The sequence below is a fragment of the Micropterus dolomieu genome, linkage group LG01 (genome assembly GCF_021292245.1).
Source record: "Micropterus dolomieu isolate WLL.071019.BEF.003 ecotype Adirondacks linkage group LG01, ASM2129224v1, whole genome shotgun sequence".
Taxonomy (NCBI): domain Eukaryota; kingdom Metazoa; phylum Chordata; class Actinopteri; order Centrarchiformes; family Centrarchidae; genus Micropterus; species Micropterus dolomieu.
The window spans coordinates 13,045,311-13,061,176 of record NC_060150.1 but is presented as its reverse complement, the minus strand read 5'-3'; the positions used below and the strand labels follow the sequence as shown (position 1 = coordinate 13,061,176).

General features: G+C 39.2%; 2 protein-coding genes across 7 annotated transcripts; both read right to left on the bottom strand.

Annotated features, from left to right (window-relative positions):
- Nucleotides 1-640: 640 nt before the first annotated feature.
- Nucleotides 641-4,892, bottom strand: LOC123974189 (OX-2 membrane glycoprotein-like). Its single transcript, XM_046054704.1, has 6 exons — nucleotides 4,811-4,892; nucleotides 4,076-4,165; nucleotides 3,588-3,839; nucleotides 3,129-3,455; nucleotides 2,027-2,120; nucleotides 641-1,912 (listed from the first exon to the last, which is right to left on the bottom strand). The coding sequence occupies exons 1-6, from the start codon at nucleotides 4,848-4,850 to the stop codon at nucleotides 1,879-1,881; spliced, it is 837 nt and encodes a 278-aa protein (XP_045910660.1). The 5' UTR covers nucleotides 4,851-4,892; the 3' UTR covers nucleotides 641-1,878.
- Nucleotides 4,893-10,071: 5,179 nt separating this feature from the next.
- LOC123970310 lies at nucleotides 10,072-14,249 on the bottom strand. 6 transcript variants are annotated; one of them, XM_046048322.1, is made up of 6 exons: nucleotides 14,223-14,249; nucleotides 11,891-13,620; nucleotides 11,379-11,690; nucleotides 10,988-11,108; nucleotides 10,556-10,592; nucleotides 10,072-10,467 (listed from the first exon to the last, which is right to left on the bottom strand). In XM_046048322.1, the coding sequence occupies exons 2-6, from the start codon at nucleotides 11,952-11,954 to the stop codon at nucleotides 10,351-10,353; spliced, it is 651 nt and encodes a 216-aa protein (XP_045904278.1). In that variant the 5' UTR covers nucleotides 11,955-13,620; nucleotides 14,223-14,249; the 3' UTR covers nucleotides 10,072-10,350. The 6 variants fall into 6 exon arrangements, with proteins under 6 accessions (XP_045904278.1, XP_045904258.1, XP_045904266.1 ...); XM_046048302.1 differs by lacking the exon at nucleotides 14,223-14,249 and having other exon boundaries at nucleotides 11,891-13,384; nucleotides 13,482-13,894; XM_046048310.1 differs by lacking the exon at nucleotides 14,223-14,249 and having other exon boundaries at nucleotides 11,891-13,149; nucleotides 13,482-13,894.
- Between the last annotated feature and the right edge of the window lie 1,617 nt (nucleotides 14,250-15,866).

Sequence of the window (15,866 nt, the reverse complement as noted above, 5' to 3'; positions counted from 1 at the left end):
CCCCCCCCCCCCCCCCCCCCCCCCCCCCAAAACTGCCACAGCTCAGAGATAGGCCTAACTATTGTTGTGATTTTGGCGCTATATAAATAAAACTGAATTGAATTGAATAAAACAAATAATAACCAATGTAAAAGAACTAAGGTAAGCAATGGTCTTTTCAACAACAGGATAGACTACTGTTAATATATCAGAATCATTCCAGTGATCATCAGACTTAGATGTTACAGTCTACAATTGCTCTGAAGAAGAAAAAAAATATATAACGCTTTTAACACGCAGTTAAACGGCTACTTACCGGCTTGTTAAAGATGACAAGCCGGTAATGAAGCCAAATGCAGATTACAGACTGATTAAGTTATGAAGGTATAAATGGAAAATGTAGAGAAAATTAAAAGGAGATTACTGGCCCAAAGAAATACTGAGTAAAGAGTAAAAGCTACAGTTTTAAAAAGGAACGTGAAAGGTGTCAATGACTTATACTATTTTATTTTATTTAGGCTAGCCTATTTATTTACCAAATTTGCATTAGGCTACTTGTGACAAGTTACTACCCACCCTGCTGCAGGCGTCTTCACTGCTGCAGGTCCACAAAAACACACACAAGTGAAATCACTTATAACATTACATCATATTTTAATTATCTGAAGAAAAAATAAATACACTGAAAAGGTCAGAGAATAAATTATTAGAAAGGCATTAACAAAAAACCCCCCAGATTATTAGAAATAGTGGAGAATGTCCATGAACATAACACACAGGTTAATAATAGTTTGACAGGAATGAAAAAAATACTACCATCTCCCTTAGACACTACACCACAGTTACAATTCAATCTGTCAGGGGAGATGTCCAATGAGCAATAAATAACATTTAAAGTGCAGAAAAACATTGAACAATAAAGTGCAAAATTACCTCCAGAAAATAGTATGCAGAAAATGATACATTATATCTATTATGCAATATATTATATATCATATAAACTATATAGATGGCTAGTTTTCCTCATTTTGTTGTAGGCTGAAATTATTACCTTATTGCCACATGTCAACTTCATAGATCACTTAATCAAGTGAACAGTTTCTATTTCCTGTGCAAAAAATTGAACAGATAAAATTTTCTATTATATTTCTTTGTGTGAGGGAGCCTACTTGTGATTATCTGTGTGTCACAGTGTTTATGATTCTGATTCTATCTCCATATTTAAACCACATTTCTTTACTTTATCTGGGTGGTGATGGTGTAATGGATAAGACACATGCCTTTGGTGTGAGAGACCTGGGTTCAATCCACCATTGTGTCCCTGAGCAAGACACTTAACCCCTAGCTGCTCCAGAGGCGTGCGACCTCTGACATATATAGCAACTGTAAGTCGCTTTGGATAAAAGCTTCAAATAAATGAAAATATTTATTTTCCCACAACGACCACTAGGTGGCGCTATATCCCCAGTCTGACGTTTACTGCCTCGCACTGGACATTTTCCTTTCTATCGCCAAAACCAACACGTCTTAAATTAACTCTAAAGTTCTAAATGTGGTTAATTATGCTCAAATGTAGACTCTCTGTAAACCTTTTACTCATTTCACTTCACAGTTAAGAAGCTCATGTAATGGGCTACTCGTATGAATCAGTGGTCATAGTTCCTGCAGTTTTACATTCTACAAAGCCTGGACAGGCGTTTAGCTTGAAGCTCCATTGACAAAGTGCTGAGTAAAAGAAATGTCGACTGGACAGTTTCAAAACACACAAAAAAAATATCTTGGATAGCAGCTATTAGCTTAATTCACTGTTACATCTTGAAAGTTTAAATGCAGATTTGTATAATGCTTGCATGCTTCAACAGCCACAGTGACACTACGGACAAACATTACTTGTGCTCATTAAACATTTTCATCTCTTCTGCTGTCCTTTAACCTGCCAAGAAGAGAGAAAAGCAGATTGATTAGATAGTGGGCAGAACATCACACAGAATTATACCACTGTATATTTACTGTTAGCAAATATCTTACACCTTTTAAAAGGTCTCACCTTTTTTTCCGAATTGCAGCACCAACAAGGATGCAGGAAACAAAAACTACCGCAGTAATTACAAGTGCAATCCCAGATGAGGACAGTCCCTTAACTAGAGAAACACAACACAGGGTCAGTCTGTACAGGAATGAGGTAAATGACATTTCCCTAAATGGAGAAGTAGAAACATTTTACGGTAGCATTCTTACTTTAAAACCATGAGACTTCCCCAATCTGTCAGATGACCTCCCCAGAGAGCTAGTGTTTATCAACACAACTCATCTTACCATGACTTTGGGTTTTTCTTGAACGCTAACTCAGAAGTGAAACTGAAAGGTAATTGAATGAGTCACCGCCCAGCTGACTCAAGAAGACTATCTGTTTGCAGTAAGTCAACCTGCTGGTTGCAGAGAACAGATTTTCATTAACAAGGTGCATTCACTGCCTTTCCCAGGTGACCTCTCTACTATAACGTACTTAAATGTATACTTTACTGTGTCTCTATTGGTTCCTTGTTTTTTACATGAACTGGATTTCAGGGACTTTCTTGAGTTCCTGGTTCAGTGAACAATGGGACATGGATGAGACATTGATTGGGACACAAACAATTAGGCATGCATAATGATGATGTCTCTTCAGTGTCCATTCAATTGGTGTTCGGTATTAGTAGTAGTAGTCAGCATTAGTGTGCAAACTAAAATCAAATGTTGTTTTTATAAACTTGCTTTAATCTTGATATCACTTCATAGAAAGGGTGTGGTGGGTGTTTGATATCCCTTCCAGTCAATGAGTACAATTAGTATACAAGCTGACTGGCTACAGGGAATTGTCTTTCTTTGGTATTTGGACTTTCTAGGCATCTCACTTCCTTGTTGTAAATGACACAGTGTGGCTCTCACCTGTGTCCATGATTTCACTGTTTATGAATAACTTCCTGTCATGGGTAACAAATGCTCACCGTTGGGGATTTTCTTGAAACCAGTCTTCCAGTACACTAGAATAATATTAGTATTCCCTGGGCGGCTCTCTTACTGTCATGTCTTGCTACAACAGCATTATTACACACATTAGTGGCTGTAAAATAACAAGCACGCCAATACAAAATGATTTATATGCATACCCTTGGGTTCCTTATTCTTAGGATGCAAAGAAAAGGGGATCCTCTCCAGCCTTTGTCCCGTCAGTCCATTGTTCAGCTTACAAACCACATATCCATTCCAGCCTGGAGGTACTTCCAGAGTGATGTTGCTGCTGCTGGTATATTTGTGGTCACTGTTTGTTATTGTAGTAGTCTGTGGTTGGTCTAAGGGAATGGCGCCAGCTGAGTGTGACCAGTGGATGGTTGGAGCTGGTTTACCTGTGGCACTGCAGCTAAACACAACCTTCACGTTTTCTTTCTCGCTTTCACCAGTGGGAGCTTGCACACCTGTTTCCACCTCAGATATTCCTTTATAGAGAGCAAAAACATGTCATTTGGAGAGCTGCAGCCATTCTGTGAGCTATATAACGAGTATTTGATCACTTGAATGTGATTACTTTATTTATGTCCATTCATATGTATGATGTTGCTGCAATTTACCTTGCACTGTGAGGCAAGTCTGCTTCCTTTTGGACCCGCCGGGATACACATTGAATGAGCAGATATAACAGCTTTCGTCTTCCCATGTGACGTTTCTCAGAGTGATGGATGTTGAGCTGAGAGACGCTTCTGTGAAGATCACTTTCTCCCGGTAGGGCTCATTTACTTGCTGTCCGAACCGCTTGCTGTATGTTGCCAAATTCTCAATAGACTCCTCCTTGAAAAGCCTCTGCCACGTGACCTGGAGCACACCTGTGAGCAAACAGTGACGCCCCCCCAGTCAATATTTACAGTGAAAAAACAAAAAACAAAACTGAGGTAGCCAATTAAAAACAGTGTTGGATCATTTCCAGCAAATGTTCTGAATGACAATTATTACTGAGAAATTTCAACAATAAAAATAGCTGTGACAGTTAACTCCAGAGGGACAACAGTATAATGAGCATCTTCACTATCAAACTCAAAACAAAAAAAAGTTGCTTTCACACCTGTCGGATCAGCTAGTGCGCAGCTGTATTGCACATCCCCGCCGTAGGCAGCTGTTGTATTTCCATGACCGGTGATCTGTGACTTTGAGGCTGAAAATAACACACAAAAGCTGAAGTAAATTATAGACAAATAATTCAGATTGATTAGCTTCAATAAAACAATCTACATATCCTTCCAAGCCCTTTGAACAGTGGCGGGATGTAACCGAGTACCGATGTAAGTACTGTACTTAATTACATCTTTGAAGTACTTTACTTGAGTATTTCCAGTTTATGCTACTTTATACTTTTACTTCATTACATTTTGGAATCCAATATTGCACTTTTTACTCCAATACATTTATTTGACAACATGAGTTACTGGTTACTTTGCAGCTTCAGATTATTAATGCAAAATATAAATCAACTAATAAATGATGTGTGATTATGGATTAAGTTGAAACTTAAAGAATATTATATAATAATGTAGCATATAAATTACAAATATATTGAATATAGGCAACAGGATAAGATAACATCAGTCCTTTTACTGATCCCCAGAGGGGCTCTAGAAATAGAGCATAGTACAGATAAATAGAAAACAATAAAACAAATGATTAGAGCTATGGACAGTATATAACAAAAATAAGAATAGAAGTAAAACAAACTATACAAGAGCAATTAAAGTCAGTAATAAATTCAAAATTACTTGACTGAAATCAGAGGGAGTTCTCCTCTCCTGTGAGTGTCACTTACCTTTGATTAACAAACCGGTAATTATCATGATGAACAACATCTTCCTCCACTGCTGTACAGTGAATGCTTTCACTTTTATCTGTTAGCAGTGCCTCTTAACTGCCTTAAATGAAACTGATAGAGTGCAGTCCGTCCAAGAGGGAGAGAGGGAGGGAGGTGTGGGGGATGTTGATGTGGGTGGAGGTTGGAGTGTTTGACGTATGAGGCTGACGATAACAAATGTAAATCTGGGAATTTGGGAATGAATTAATGCTTTAAAGGAAATGTGTCAACTTCTAATTAAAATGAATCAACAGAGCAAATATCAATACAGACAGTATTTATGATGCTGGACGATCAAGGTAAAATATATTCTTACTAAATATTGATTCGATAACAGGACTAATTTATTATTGAAATCAATCAGTGAGACTACAGGAGATAACAGTGGTTTGAATTAAGGAGATAACAACTTTTTATGTTGCTGTAGAACAGGCAAAAGTGCAGAGAAGGAAAAGTCAGCCTAGACTAATTTCAACCACATTTGAAACTCACACTGCTTTTTTTCTAGCTGTTTAATATTATCACCACTAATAATACTACTGAAAATACAGTAAATGGCGACTTACTGTATTTCAACTCCAGTAATCTCAAGCAGTGAAAAGAAATCCCCCATGCCGTGCTCTGGTGGCTTCTGGTGTTTCGAGGTTTTACTTCATTTCCCCTACAGAGAATGATAAAATTGTCACGGTGGTAATTGTAAAAACACACATGTGATATCTGACACATGTCGCTCCAGCCAACTAGAGCTGGTTGTGCTGGGAAGTCCTCCCCTATGAGAATGTTCTTTTGTGTAACGAGATGAGGCTTCTCAGCAGTAATGAGTCACTTGTAACATGATGGGTCTTTTACCATCGCCACTGCCAATCAGCCACTTTCCCTGTCCTCAGACAAACAACACTGGTTTGAGAGTAGTCTCCGGACAATGACTGCTAATGTTCAGCATGTAAAAAAAACAAGGTTTTGGCAGCGTATTTTAGTTTGTGATGAAACCTAAACAGGAAACAACTGTGCCTCCATTCTAACCTTAATGTTTCTGGCTATTAGCTACTTTTCAGCCTGGTCAGTATGACAATTATGTGAATTCAGTTCTTGGTTTCACTTCATTAAAATTGAAATCACACAAATGTATTCCCTTTAGTTGTATGATGTCATTGTCCAGTAATCCTCATAACTTAACTCAAACGTGACAGTGCCCATTCTTACGCTCTCTTGTCATATCCTCACACAAGGAATGTTTATGATTTGTAATAATGAATCTTTAGGAAATGTGCAGTGACTGTACATGCTTGGTTTGAGAGAGAGAGTCTTTCCTGTGTTATTCATTTGATATATCACAAAAAAGCACAGCAGGAAAAGGTGGGATCACATGCTATCAAGTGATTCAGACCAGATTTGAACCCAAGATGTTGTGAAGCGTGACCCATCATGCCCATCATGACTCTGTAGGTTTGTTGTGCAGTGAGATAACTAATCCCATATCAGTATGAAATCTTATGAAAATCTCTTATGAAATCTTGTTTACCAAACAGTGTGGAGGGGAAGTTTTTTTTTTGATAATTCCTCTTTAAGCATCCAGGAAAGAACCTAACTGGTCTGTGGGAAAAGGTTATTTCAGTGTATGTGACAATTAGTAAGTAATCAATCAACAATGGGGGAAAAATGTAGGTTTGAAATAAAACTACTTAAATTGATTGATAATACAAAAATGAACTGCTCAGTGAATATAATTTTCATCTTCAACATTACATTTACTCATAAATGAATCACGTATGAATCATAAAGATTAAAAAACTCAAAGTAGAAAGGTTATAGGTGTGTTACTACATGATAAGATATGGCAATGATTATTTTTAAATATAGAGACACATTGGCTGGTAGTTAGATCATTTGCTAAAAATACCTTGCAAACTACAGCTGGGAAGTACCTGTGCTATCTGACAGCTGACACCTGTAATGTTAAACCAGAAGGTGACGCTAAAAGCATTGCTAGCAGCGGTGGTTTAGTGGTTTAGTTACATTACATGTGCCAAAAACAAAGCCCCAGTTTATGATCTATCAGACTAGAAACTATGTACTATTTTGGCACCAAGGCCACTTCAAACTTATCTCTGTGCACAAGCTGTAGACAGTGGCAGCCTGCCAGTCAGCTGCAAAACAACTTCCATTTTCTTGTTTAAGTTGGATTCTCCTGAGTCTGTTTGTGTCTGGAAGAGAGGGTTCAATTGAGTGTCTCTTGCCACTGCTTGATCTGTCTTTTCATGATTCTTATCCATACATACCAAGCAATAACCTCAGGTTCTGAAAAGTGAAGCCTCAACGGAAGTGCCCTAAGCCTCCATTCTTTCTAATGGCCAGCAGGGAGACTCCACTGGTTGCAAAAATAAGTCAGATTAAACGTGACAAAAAGACCCTGCTCACCTGATTTATTACCTCTGTAAACACTTTCCTAATGTTAAGTTTATTTTCTCAATTGCTACAGCTCCAAATGTTCTTCAATACAGCATGATGTTCATTATGTAAATGATTGTCCCATTTAGAGGAAAATAGATGAGTGGGGTATGCTTTAGGGCAGGGGTTGGCAAATAATTCCAGCAATGGCCGATGCCAAATTTTGGTGGGTCAGATCAAAGTAAAATTATTTCTAATGCTTGTACACTCGTGTGAACATTATTTTTAGCGCACTTGGTACTGTACGGGATTCCCGTTAGGAAGGTTGTAAGATTGATTCCAACTAACTGCGGACATTTTTTTCTCCTTTGTTAAACAAATTGATTATAAGGACGCTTTTGCACATGCTCACAATAAAGCATGTGCTGCACAGTGTGTGCGTCCCGGCGTTCATCCGCATTCATAAACCTGCTGATTCAGCACACATGCAGACAAGACAAAATGAACTACATTATACAGAAGCCACACCATGTATCAAAATAAACTATTTTAAAAATACTAAAAATACTTTTCCATGGTAGAAAATCACTTCGCAAACCTTCTATCTGCCTATATCCCTTCTCCAGTACACTCAGCTCATTAACTAGACAATGTCTGAGAGCAACAGCTTTGCTTTGCTTAATGAGTCATGCGACAAATCTGACCAGATAACAGATCAAATATTCACATGTACCTGTGATCACCCAGATGAAGGTTTGTTTAAAAGTAACCAACAGTTTAATGTTTAACTTACAGTTTGCTAATGTCTCCTAATTTTATCCTAATTTAGGTAGTTGGGGTTTGGTAATGAAAGACCAACCTTGCATCATCTGAGCTACAACATTCACAAGTGGTGGATGGGTTGGCAGCCCGCAGTTTAATAGCGTTGCACCACAATGTTGTTAATGACAATAAATACTGCCCATTCCTGATCATACATCGCAGCGTCTGATTATTACTAATATCATGTAAGCAGCATTTAACGATCTAGCTGGTGACAGCCATGGTAACTTTTAGTTCCTTAAATACTGTTAGGTAGTTTTCGTCTAAAATGCGTTAAATACGCAAATATTTCCCTCTGAAATGTAGTGCAGTAAAAAGTAGCAGAAATACTCAACAATAACCCACAATAGCACCTCAAAGACATTCTGTGTAATGATGACCAGTCTTTTTAACAGAAGAGGGTGCTTCAAATTTCCAGTTGGTTTATGCTTATCAGACATGTACAGTAAATGGAAAGTGAAATAAAGAAGTGTTTTTGCTGATTGAATGCTTGATATAGAAATCACTTCATTTAAGCCAAATGATTGCGCGCTCTTCATAACAATCTAAGTAAGGGTTCTATTTTAAATGAGTGCTCATTACATTGGTGTCATTGCAGCAAATGTGCAGGGGTGCAAGTCATCTGGAGCCAACTGGATCAATGCTTGCTTTAAAAAAAATAACGCAGACCTTGTAATGCAGTTGCTGAATTTGCTGTTCCAGTCAGGACAGCTGAGTAATTTCCCTTAAATCTCACTAAAAGGTGGTAAAGGAAACTATGCTCTTGACCTTTTATAACTACACTTAATAATCTATGGAGACAGGCCTGTCCCAAACTCAGATTGGTGTAACCAAAAGAAATTTAACTTAAGAGCGTAGAAGAGAAAACAACAATGCTCACAAACAAGCGTGTGACCTAGTCTTACTTCCTTTGTAAATACTAATGTTGGCAGGGGATCACCAGAGGAAAAACAACAACAAATGTTTAGATATTGTAGAATTAAAATGAAAGAAATTTAGGTCACGCTGTGGATTAGTCTTAATCAAAACAAGTGGTGAAATATAGTTAGTGTGGGTCTATGTTTTATCAGACACAATTTCTTATTATTTAAATGAGTAATATGTGTTCCCTTAATTGGGTTTTAGGTAGTTTATACCAGTTCTGTCATGGTTTTGGGTTTTAGCCTAGTTATTTCCTAATTCATTTTAAAATACTCACCTCTTCCCATGTTTCATGCTTAACTACTTTGTGTGTTTTCCCGCCTGTATGATTGTCTGCCCTGATTAATCCCCCCCCACCCCACTGTGTTTAGGCTGTATGTTCTCTTGTCTCAGTGCCAGCTCGTTTTTGTCCATACTGTGCAGCGTTCCAGCTATTCCTAGTGTTTACTTCTCTGTGTTTTGAATCATTCTTTTCTTGCTCCTTTGGATTTGTTTGCTTATTTTGCACTGCTTTCTCTTTCTCTGGACTTGACCTTTGCCTGCTCCATCATCCCTGTAAACATTGCACCTTTTGATTTCATTATTAAAACTTCCACTCCTCTGCCTCTGGTGTCTGCATTTGGGTCCAGTACCTTGCATTCCTGTTACCTCGCTTGCAACTGTGACAAATTCAGTCATATATGTCATAATCCAAGATCAACATTCACATAGAAACCAAACCTATGCATCAAAACAATGGCATAAATAACAAATGGTAATAAGAGGGCATCAGGCTATGGTATAAGGCAGGAACCTATTCTGTGCTTGATATAATTTCTTAATTGATATAAATCATCTATATTGAGTTATTCCAAGCAAAGGTTTAGGTTTCATTGCAAGGATTTGTTACCCATCATGATTTTTTTATCAGGAAAAATCAAACGATTACTCCACTCTAAAGGTTCCTGTACCTGCTGAAACAGTCACATCCATGCAGAGTGGTTCTTAGCTACATACAGCTGGTGACTCTGTCGTCCCATATAAATTATAAAGAGGTTGTTTGTTTTAGATGAAAACCAGAAGCCTTCAAAAACAATGAACAGTTTTACAAGCAACAACTTGTTTTAACCTTTATTTGCTTTATTATTCATTACTATTCATTAGTTAATTCTGCTTATTAATAAAGTATCATATAATATCAGTGTACAGCCCTGTGCTCAGTTTTACACATTAAAATTTCAGTGTGTGAAATACACTGTTAAGAATACAGAACTTGTCACATAGCAAAAGAGTGCCACCTTGTGGACAATAAGCCTGTTTCACATGGGTACCTACTATACTCCAGTATAACTGGAGCTCTACAAAGACTTCCTGGCATGTGTGTCCTCTTATGTAAATGTGTTTGAATTATTAGTATTAGTGTTAGCGACATGCAGTCTGACAGTTGAATAAAGCCCGCTCTCTCTCTGCATGAAGGTGCTGTACGGCTCGATGTCGTGTGGCTCCTGCAGAAAGACATATGTATTAAAAAAATAACAACTGAAGTTAAATGAATTGCATGAATGAAGAAAGTTTTTCTGTACACTTGCCTACCATATTTGGATTACTGCTCAGTGGTTTCAGTCGTGTTCTGTTGTGGTGAAACAACAACACATTAGCAATGAATCTTGATGTTTATTCACTTATAAATTGTACATTGTATAGTCTATTTCTATTTCAAGAGACAAGACAGGAAATGAAAGACCATGTGTTGTGTCACTGCTTGAAGCTAGAGGTCAGATCACGATAGATATGACTGCTGTGCATTTTGAGTCAAGTCAATGTCTGATAATTGTGTTTGAGGTGATAAAAGAGTTAGACAAGACAGTTGGTGTTGAAGATGCTGCATGTGCATTAACTCAAGGTTAAGGTAACATTTGTTCACCAAAATGGAGTTGTATTATTCAAGATCGTCCACTGCTATTGAGCTGTGAAGCATTCTTAAAAATAGTAATGATGGTAATGAATTTTGTAGTAGTTTCTTACCCATGACGTATTCCTATGTAGATAAATGCCAGAATAACTCCAGCCATAATGAGGACTATAGTTACACCAATCAGAGCACTCGGAATGGACATCTGTGTTAAACTTTTGGCGTCTTCATCCTCTAAAACATTATAAATAAAAAGTCAGAAAAATGACACTGGTATTTGCTCTATTTGTAGAGAAATTATCTTCTGTACACAGTACCATGTAATACTGTATTGCTGACATCTGTAAATCAAAGCTAAGAATTAAACTGAACTTAGTTGGCCTAATTACTGTACTGTAAGCATCATACTAACATAATTACCATACAATACAATGCTAACACAGTGGAAAGTAAACAGCTTAAATTTAGCTATTATAAGAAGTAAAATACATAGAACGTGTTTACCTTCCACAGTGATATTCAGATGGAGAATATATGTTCCTTTCCAAAGTGAACATTCACAGGTGTAGTTCCCACTGTCCTCTGGTGTTAAACTGGTCAGGTGCAGAAACACAGTCTGATTCTCTGTCATAAGTGTGAACCTGGAGTCACATTCGTGCACAAAGTCCTGTCCATGTTGATACAGCAGACGACACTCTTCTCCCCTGCTCCTCTCTGTTCTGATCTTACATACTATCAGTGTGAGGATACTCAGTGTTTCATTGGTGCATATTGGAGTGACATCTGGTTCTCCCCCAATTGTTTTTACAAGTGTCACTGCAAACGGGAAAGTGCTTTTGAATGACTTTGTGTTTGTTTTATTTAAATTACATTATCAAGAGAGTCTCTGCAATCAATTACACTAAAAAATCTATACAAAATACAGTCTCAGTTAGCAATCCTCTTTGAACCAAAGACAGGAAGATTAGTGAAAAACAACCCACATGAATGTTACATTATGGAAATAAGTTTCTTACCTTCGCTGTCAGAAGACACCATTAGTGGCAGAAGCAGAACAAAGCACAGTTTCCATTTGGCCATACTGGTCAAGAAGCAACTGCTACAGGCAGAACAAAATCCTGTACTGAAGGGAGGGACTGCACTGCTCTATATGAACCTCAAACGCTCACAGAGATGTGAACACTTCTATAAAAGGAAGTGCAGCTACATAAGCTTCTGTGTTCATATTAAGACTCTCTAATCTTCAAAAACATCTCATATCTATGTTACATGTGTCTACGATGAGATCTCAGGTCAACAGTCACATGTTCAGACTACAGTTTGAGCTGGATCCACCAGGAGTTCAACCAATGTTAAGTCTCGCCTGTGTTGGTTTTACATTTTGTGAGATTAGTGAGTCATGTGTCACGTAGCCTGCTAATACTGACATGTTTTCTATTGTGTTCACCACATATTTAGAGACCTGAGCTTAATTTGTAAATAGAAAGCTGCACGGTCTTTGCAGCTCATTGTAGTTTTCTGTTACTCACCTCCATTTTAAGGAAACAAGTGTGTCGTCTTCACACAGCAGTTATAATTTGACAAAAGCACATCTCACTTGTTGCAAGTGAATAAATGTTGCTCAAACTTTAACCTAGTTCATGAGAGTATTACAAGCTTCTGGGATATTTACTCTTCAATTAGCAAATATATTATTGTAATGAAGGATTTAGAGGTTTTAATGACATTACCATAATATTTTGTGAGAATCAGAACAGACTCTACTTTGGTGATGACTGGACACCACTGAAAACAAGGAGTGTGTGGTAATTATAACCATAAGCCTTTGCTGAGTTTCCTTCTCCTGTATATCCACTATTAACTAGCCATTGTACCAATCAGTATCAAAATCACAATCTTGCTTTTTCAGACTATGAAAATAATGCATTCACATGAGGACCTGTTTAAACAAACACTGCAATCGCAATATTTAGGAAAACAACCTATATCACAAAAACCTTTGAACAAAAATGCCATCATTTTGGAAATCTTAAAGAACTGCAGGACTTTGTCCAAATATAATCAGAAGAACATTCACATATTACACAGCTGTCTTATCTTGATTCTTTGGTTTCAATGTTTTCATATATTTTACAACTTGGATCTTGAATTTGGTGTCTCCTTCTATTTCCTGCTTTTCCACGTAGTCAGCCACTGATTTGCTGGCTGGATTTGAGAGTTTGGTAGAGACCACTTGCTGGCTGCTGAAGGTTACTGTAGGGGTCATCAGGGTCATCTTCATCCCATAACAGACAACAACATCTTGATGCATCATGTAACTAAATTATGTTCATTATGCTCTAGATAAGATTGTTAGATAAATGTCTAAAACATAAATAGAATTGTAAATTACAAACATTAAACCGGCTGCTTTCTGAGTTTAAAGGTATAGAACAAAAGATACATAAATCACCAAAGAGCCGGGATTTTCACCTACAGATGATCCACATGTGGCTGACCTGGAACAGGCTCTTTAAAGAGGTGGTATTATGCTTATTTTCAGGTTCAAATTCTTAATTAGGGGTTGTACCAGAACAGGTTTACAAAAAAAACAAAAAAAACACCCACCATATTTTTCTCCTACTGCACATTGCTGCAGATCCTCTTTTCTCTCTGTGTGTTGTACACTCCGCTCATGAGCTACAGAGTGACACATCTTACTATCTTTGTTGGGAGTTGCACATGCACAGTTCCCAGGTAAGGACTACTAGCCAATTAGAAGCAGAGAAGAGCGGGTCGTAAGAAACAAGGTAGTGTGATCCAAATCAAAGCTGCTTCAGACTGCAACCGTGACCTCGCAGATGGTATAAGTCACACAAGTCCACAACCACACAACATCATTGTTCCACATCTTACCATCAGGACTAAATATTGAACTGTTGCCGGAGTTCTGACAATCTATGCTGCCTTGCCAAAAAAATGCTACCATAGCGCAAATCGATAGACTCGACTCTACTCAGTTTTCCATTGCAGATAGTACCCAGAGATAGGATGTAGCTTGTCGTCATAGCGACGCCACACACAACTGCCATGACGTAATGTTCAATGCGACACACACACACACACACACACACACACACACCAGTGATCCACACAGCTTTCTCTTTAAGTTAACGTTTCAACATTACTCAGAATGTAAAGACAGATAAGCGGTATGAACCCTCACACACTCCTGCCGCGGGTTGGCACAGGCTTCCCCCGCAGCCACTTGCGGAGCTCCTCAACTCCGAAAATATTCAAGCATTTTTGTTCCGCCATCACTTCTCATAAAACTGTCAATATTTGAAATCTACACAGCTGATTTCTCACCTCAAAACTTCTCAGAAGTGGATTTAGTGATGAAATTCCATACAAAAACTGTAAAACTTTCTGTTGCTGGCCTCTGTCTGGTGCAGGCAAAGATGATGCAGTGAATAGTCCCTCTGACCAATCAGCAGTCTGTCGTGTTTTCACGTTACATTTTAGTATCCCTCAGCTCGCTTGGAACCTCGAGGGAGGTGATACGAAAGGTTATACGAAAAAAAGTACCTGGAAGCAGGTACAGGTGCAACATTTCTACAACGGAAACCCAATCAAAGGCGAGTCGAGCTAAAGGACCTCCGCTCAGACTAGCTTGGTTTAAGAACGTGCCTGACGCCGCTACTAACGAGCTGTTTTCAAGCGGTTCATAGCAGCGCTTTCTGTGGGAAATGTGAACTCCCTTTGGGCTGGACTTTGGGCTTTTTCACTTTGCAAACCTGTTACATGCACAAAAGAGATACACTGCTCAAAAACATAAAGGGAACACTTAAACAACACAATGTAACTCCAAGTCAATCACACTCCTGTGAAATCAAACTGTCCACTTAGAAAGCAACACTGATTGACAATCAATTTCACATGCTGTTGTGCAAATGGAATAGACAACAGGTGGAAATTATAGGCAATTAGCAAGACACCCCCAATAAAGGAGTGGTTCTGCAGGTGGTGACCACAGACCACTTCTCAGTTCCTATGCTTCCTGGCTGATGTTTTGGTCACTTTTGAATGCTGGCGGTGCTTTTGCTGTAGTGGTAGCATGAGACGGAGTCTACAACCCACACAAGTGGCTCAGGTACTGCAGCTCATCCAGGATGGCACATCAATGCGAGCTGTGGCAAGAAGGTTTGCTGTGTCTGTCAGCATAGTGTCTAGAGCACGGAGGCGCTACCAGGAGACAGGCCAGTACATCAGGAGACGTGGAGGAGGCCGTAGGTGGGCAACATCCCAGCAGCAGGACCGCTATCTCCGCTTTTGTGCAAGGAGGAGCACTGCCACAGCCCTGCAAAATGACCTCCAGCAGGCCACAAATGTGCACGTGTCTGCTCAAACGGTCAGAAACAGACTCCATTGAGGGTGGTATGGTGGACAGACGTCCACAGGTGGGGGGTTGTGCTTACAGCCCAACACCTTGCAGGACATTTGTCATTTGCCAGAGAACGCCAAGATTGGCAAATTCGACACTGGCGGCCTGTGCTCTTCACAGATGAAAGCAGGTTCACGCTAAGCACATGTGACAGAGTCTGGAGACGCCGTGGAAAATGTTCTGCTGCCTGCAACATCATCCAGCATGACCGGTTTGGCGGTGGGTCAGAAATGGTGTGGGGTGGCATTTCTTTAGGGGGCCGCACAGCCCTCCATGTGCTCGCCAGAGGTAGCCTGACTGCCATTAGGTACCGAGATGAGATCCTCAGAATCCTTGTGAGACCATATGCTGGTGCGGTTGGCCCTGGGTTCCTCCTAATGCAAGACAATGCTAGACCTCATGTGGCTGGAGTGTGTCAGGAGTTCTTGCAAGAGGAAGGCATTGATGCTATGGACTGGCCCACCCGTTCCCCAGACCTGAATCCAATTGAGCACATCTGGGACATCATGTCTCGCTCCATCCACCAACGCCACGTTGCACCACAGACTGTCCAGGAGTTGGCGGATGCT

Bases quoted from the DNA above. Each gene is read 5' to 3' on its own strand.
- LOC123970310 (XM_046048322.1), bottom strand. From the start codon at position 11,954: ATGGCCAAATGGAAACTGTGCTTTGTTCTGCTTCTGCCACTAATGGTG. The intron at 10,593-10,987 runs GTAAGAAACTAC...TCACCACAACAG, and splicing joins TACATAGGAATACGTCATGG to AACACGACTGAAACCACTGA. The intron at 10,468-10,555 runs GTAGGCAAGTGT...GTCTTTCTGCAG, and splicing joins TGAGCAGTAATCCAAATATG to GAGCCACACGACATCGAGCC.
- LOC123974189 (XM_046054704.1), bottom strand. From the start codon at position 4,850: ATGTTGTTCATCATGATAATTACCGGTTTGTTAATCAAAG. The intron at 3,840-4,075 runs GTGTGAAAGCAA...GTTTGCTCACAG, and splicing joins CGCACTAGCTGATCCGACAG to GTGTGCTCCAGGTCACGTGG. The intron at 2,121-3,128 runs GTATGCATATAA...GTGTTTCTCTAG, and splicing joins TAAGAATAAGGAACCCAAGG to TTAAGGGACTGTCCTCATCT.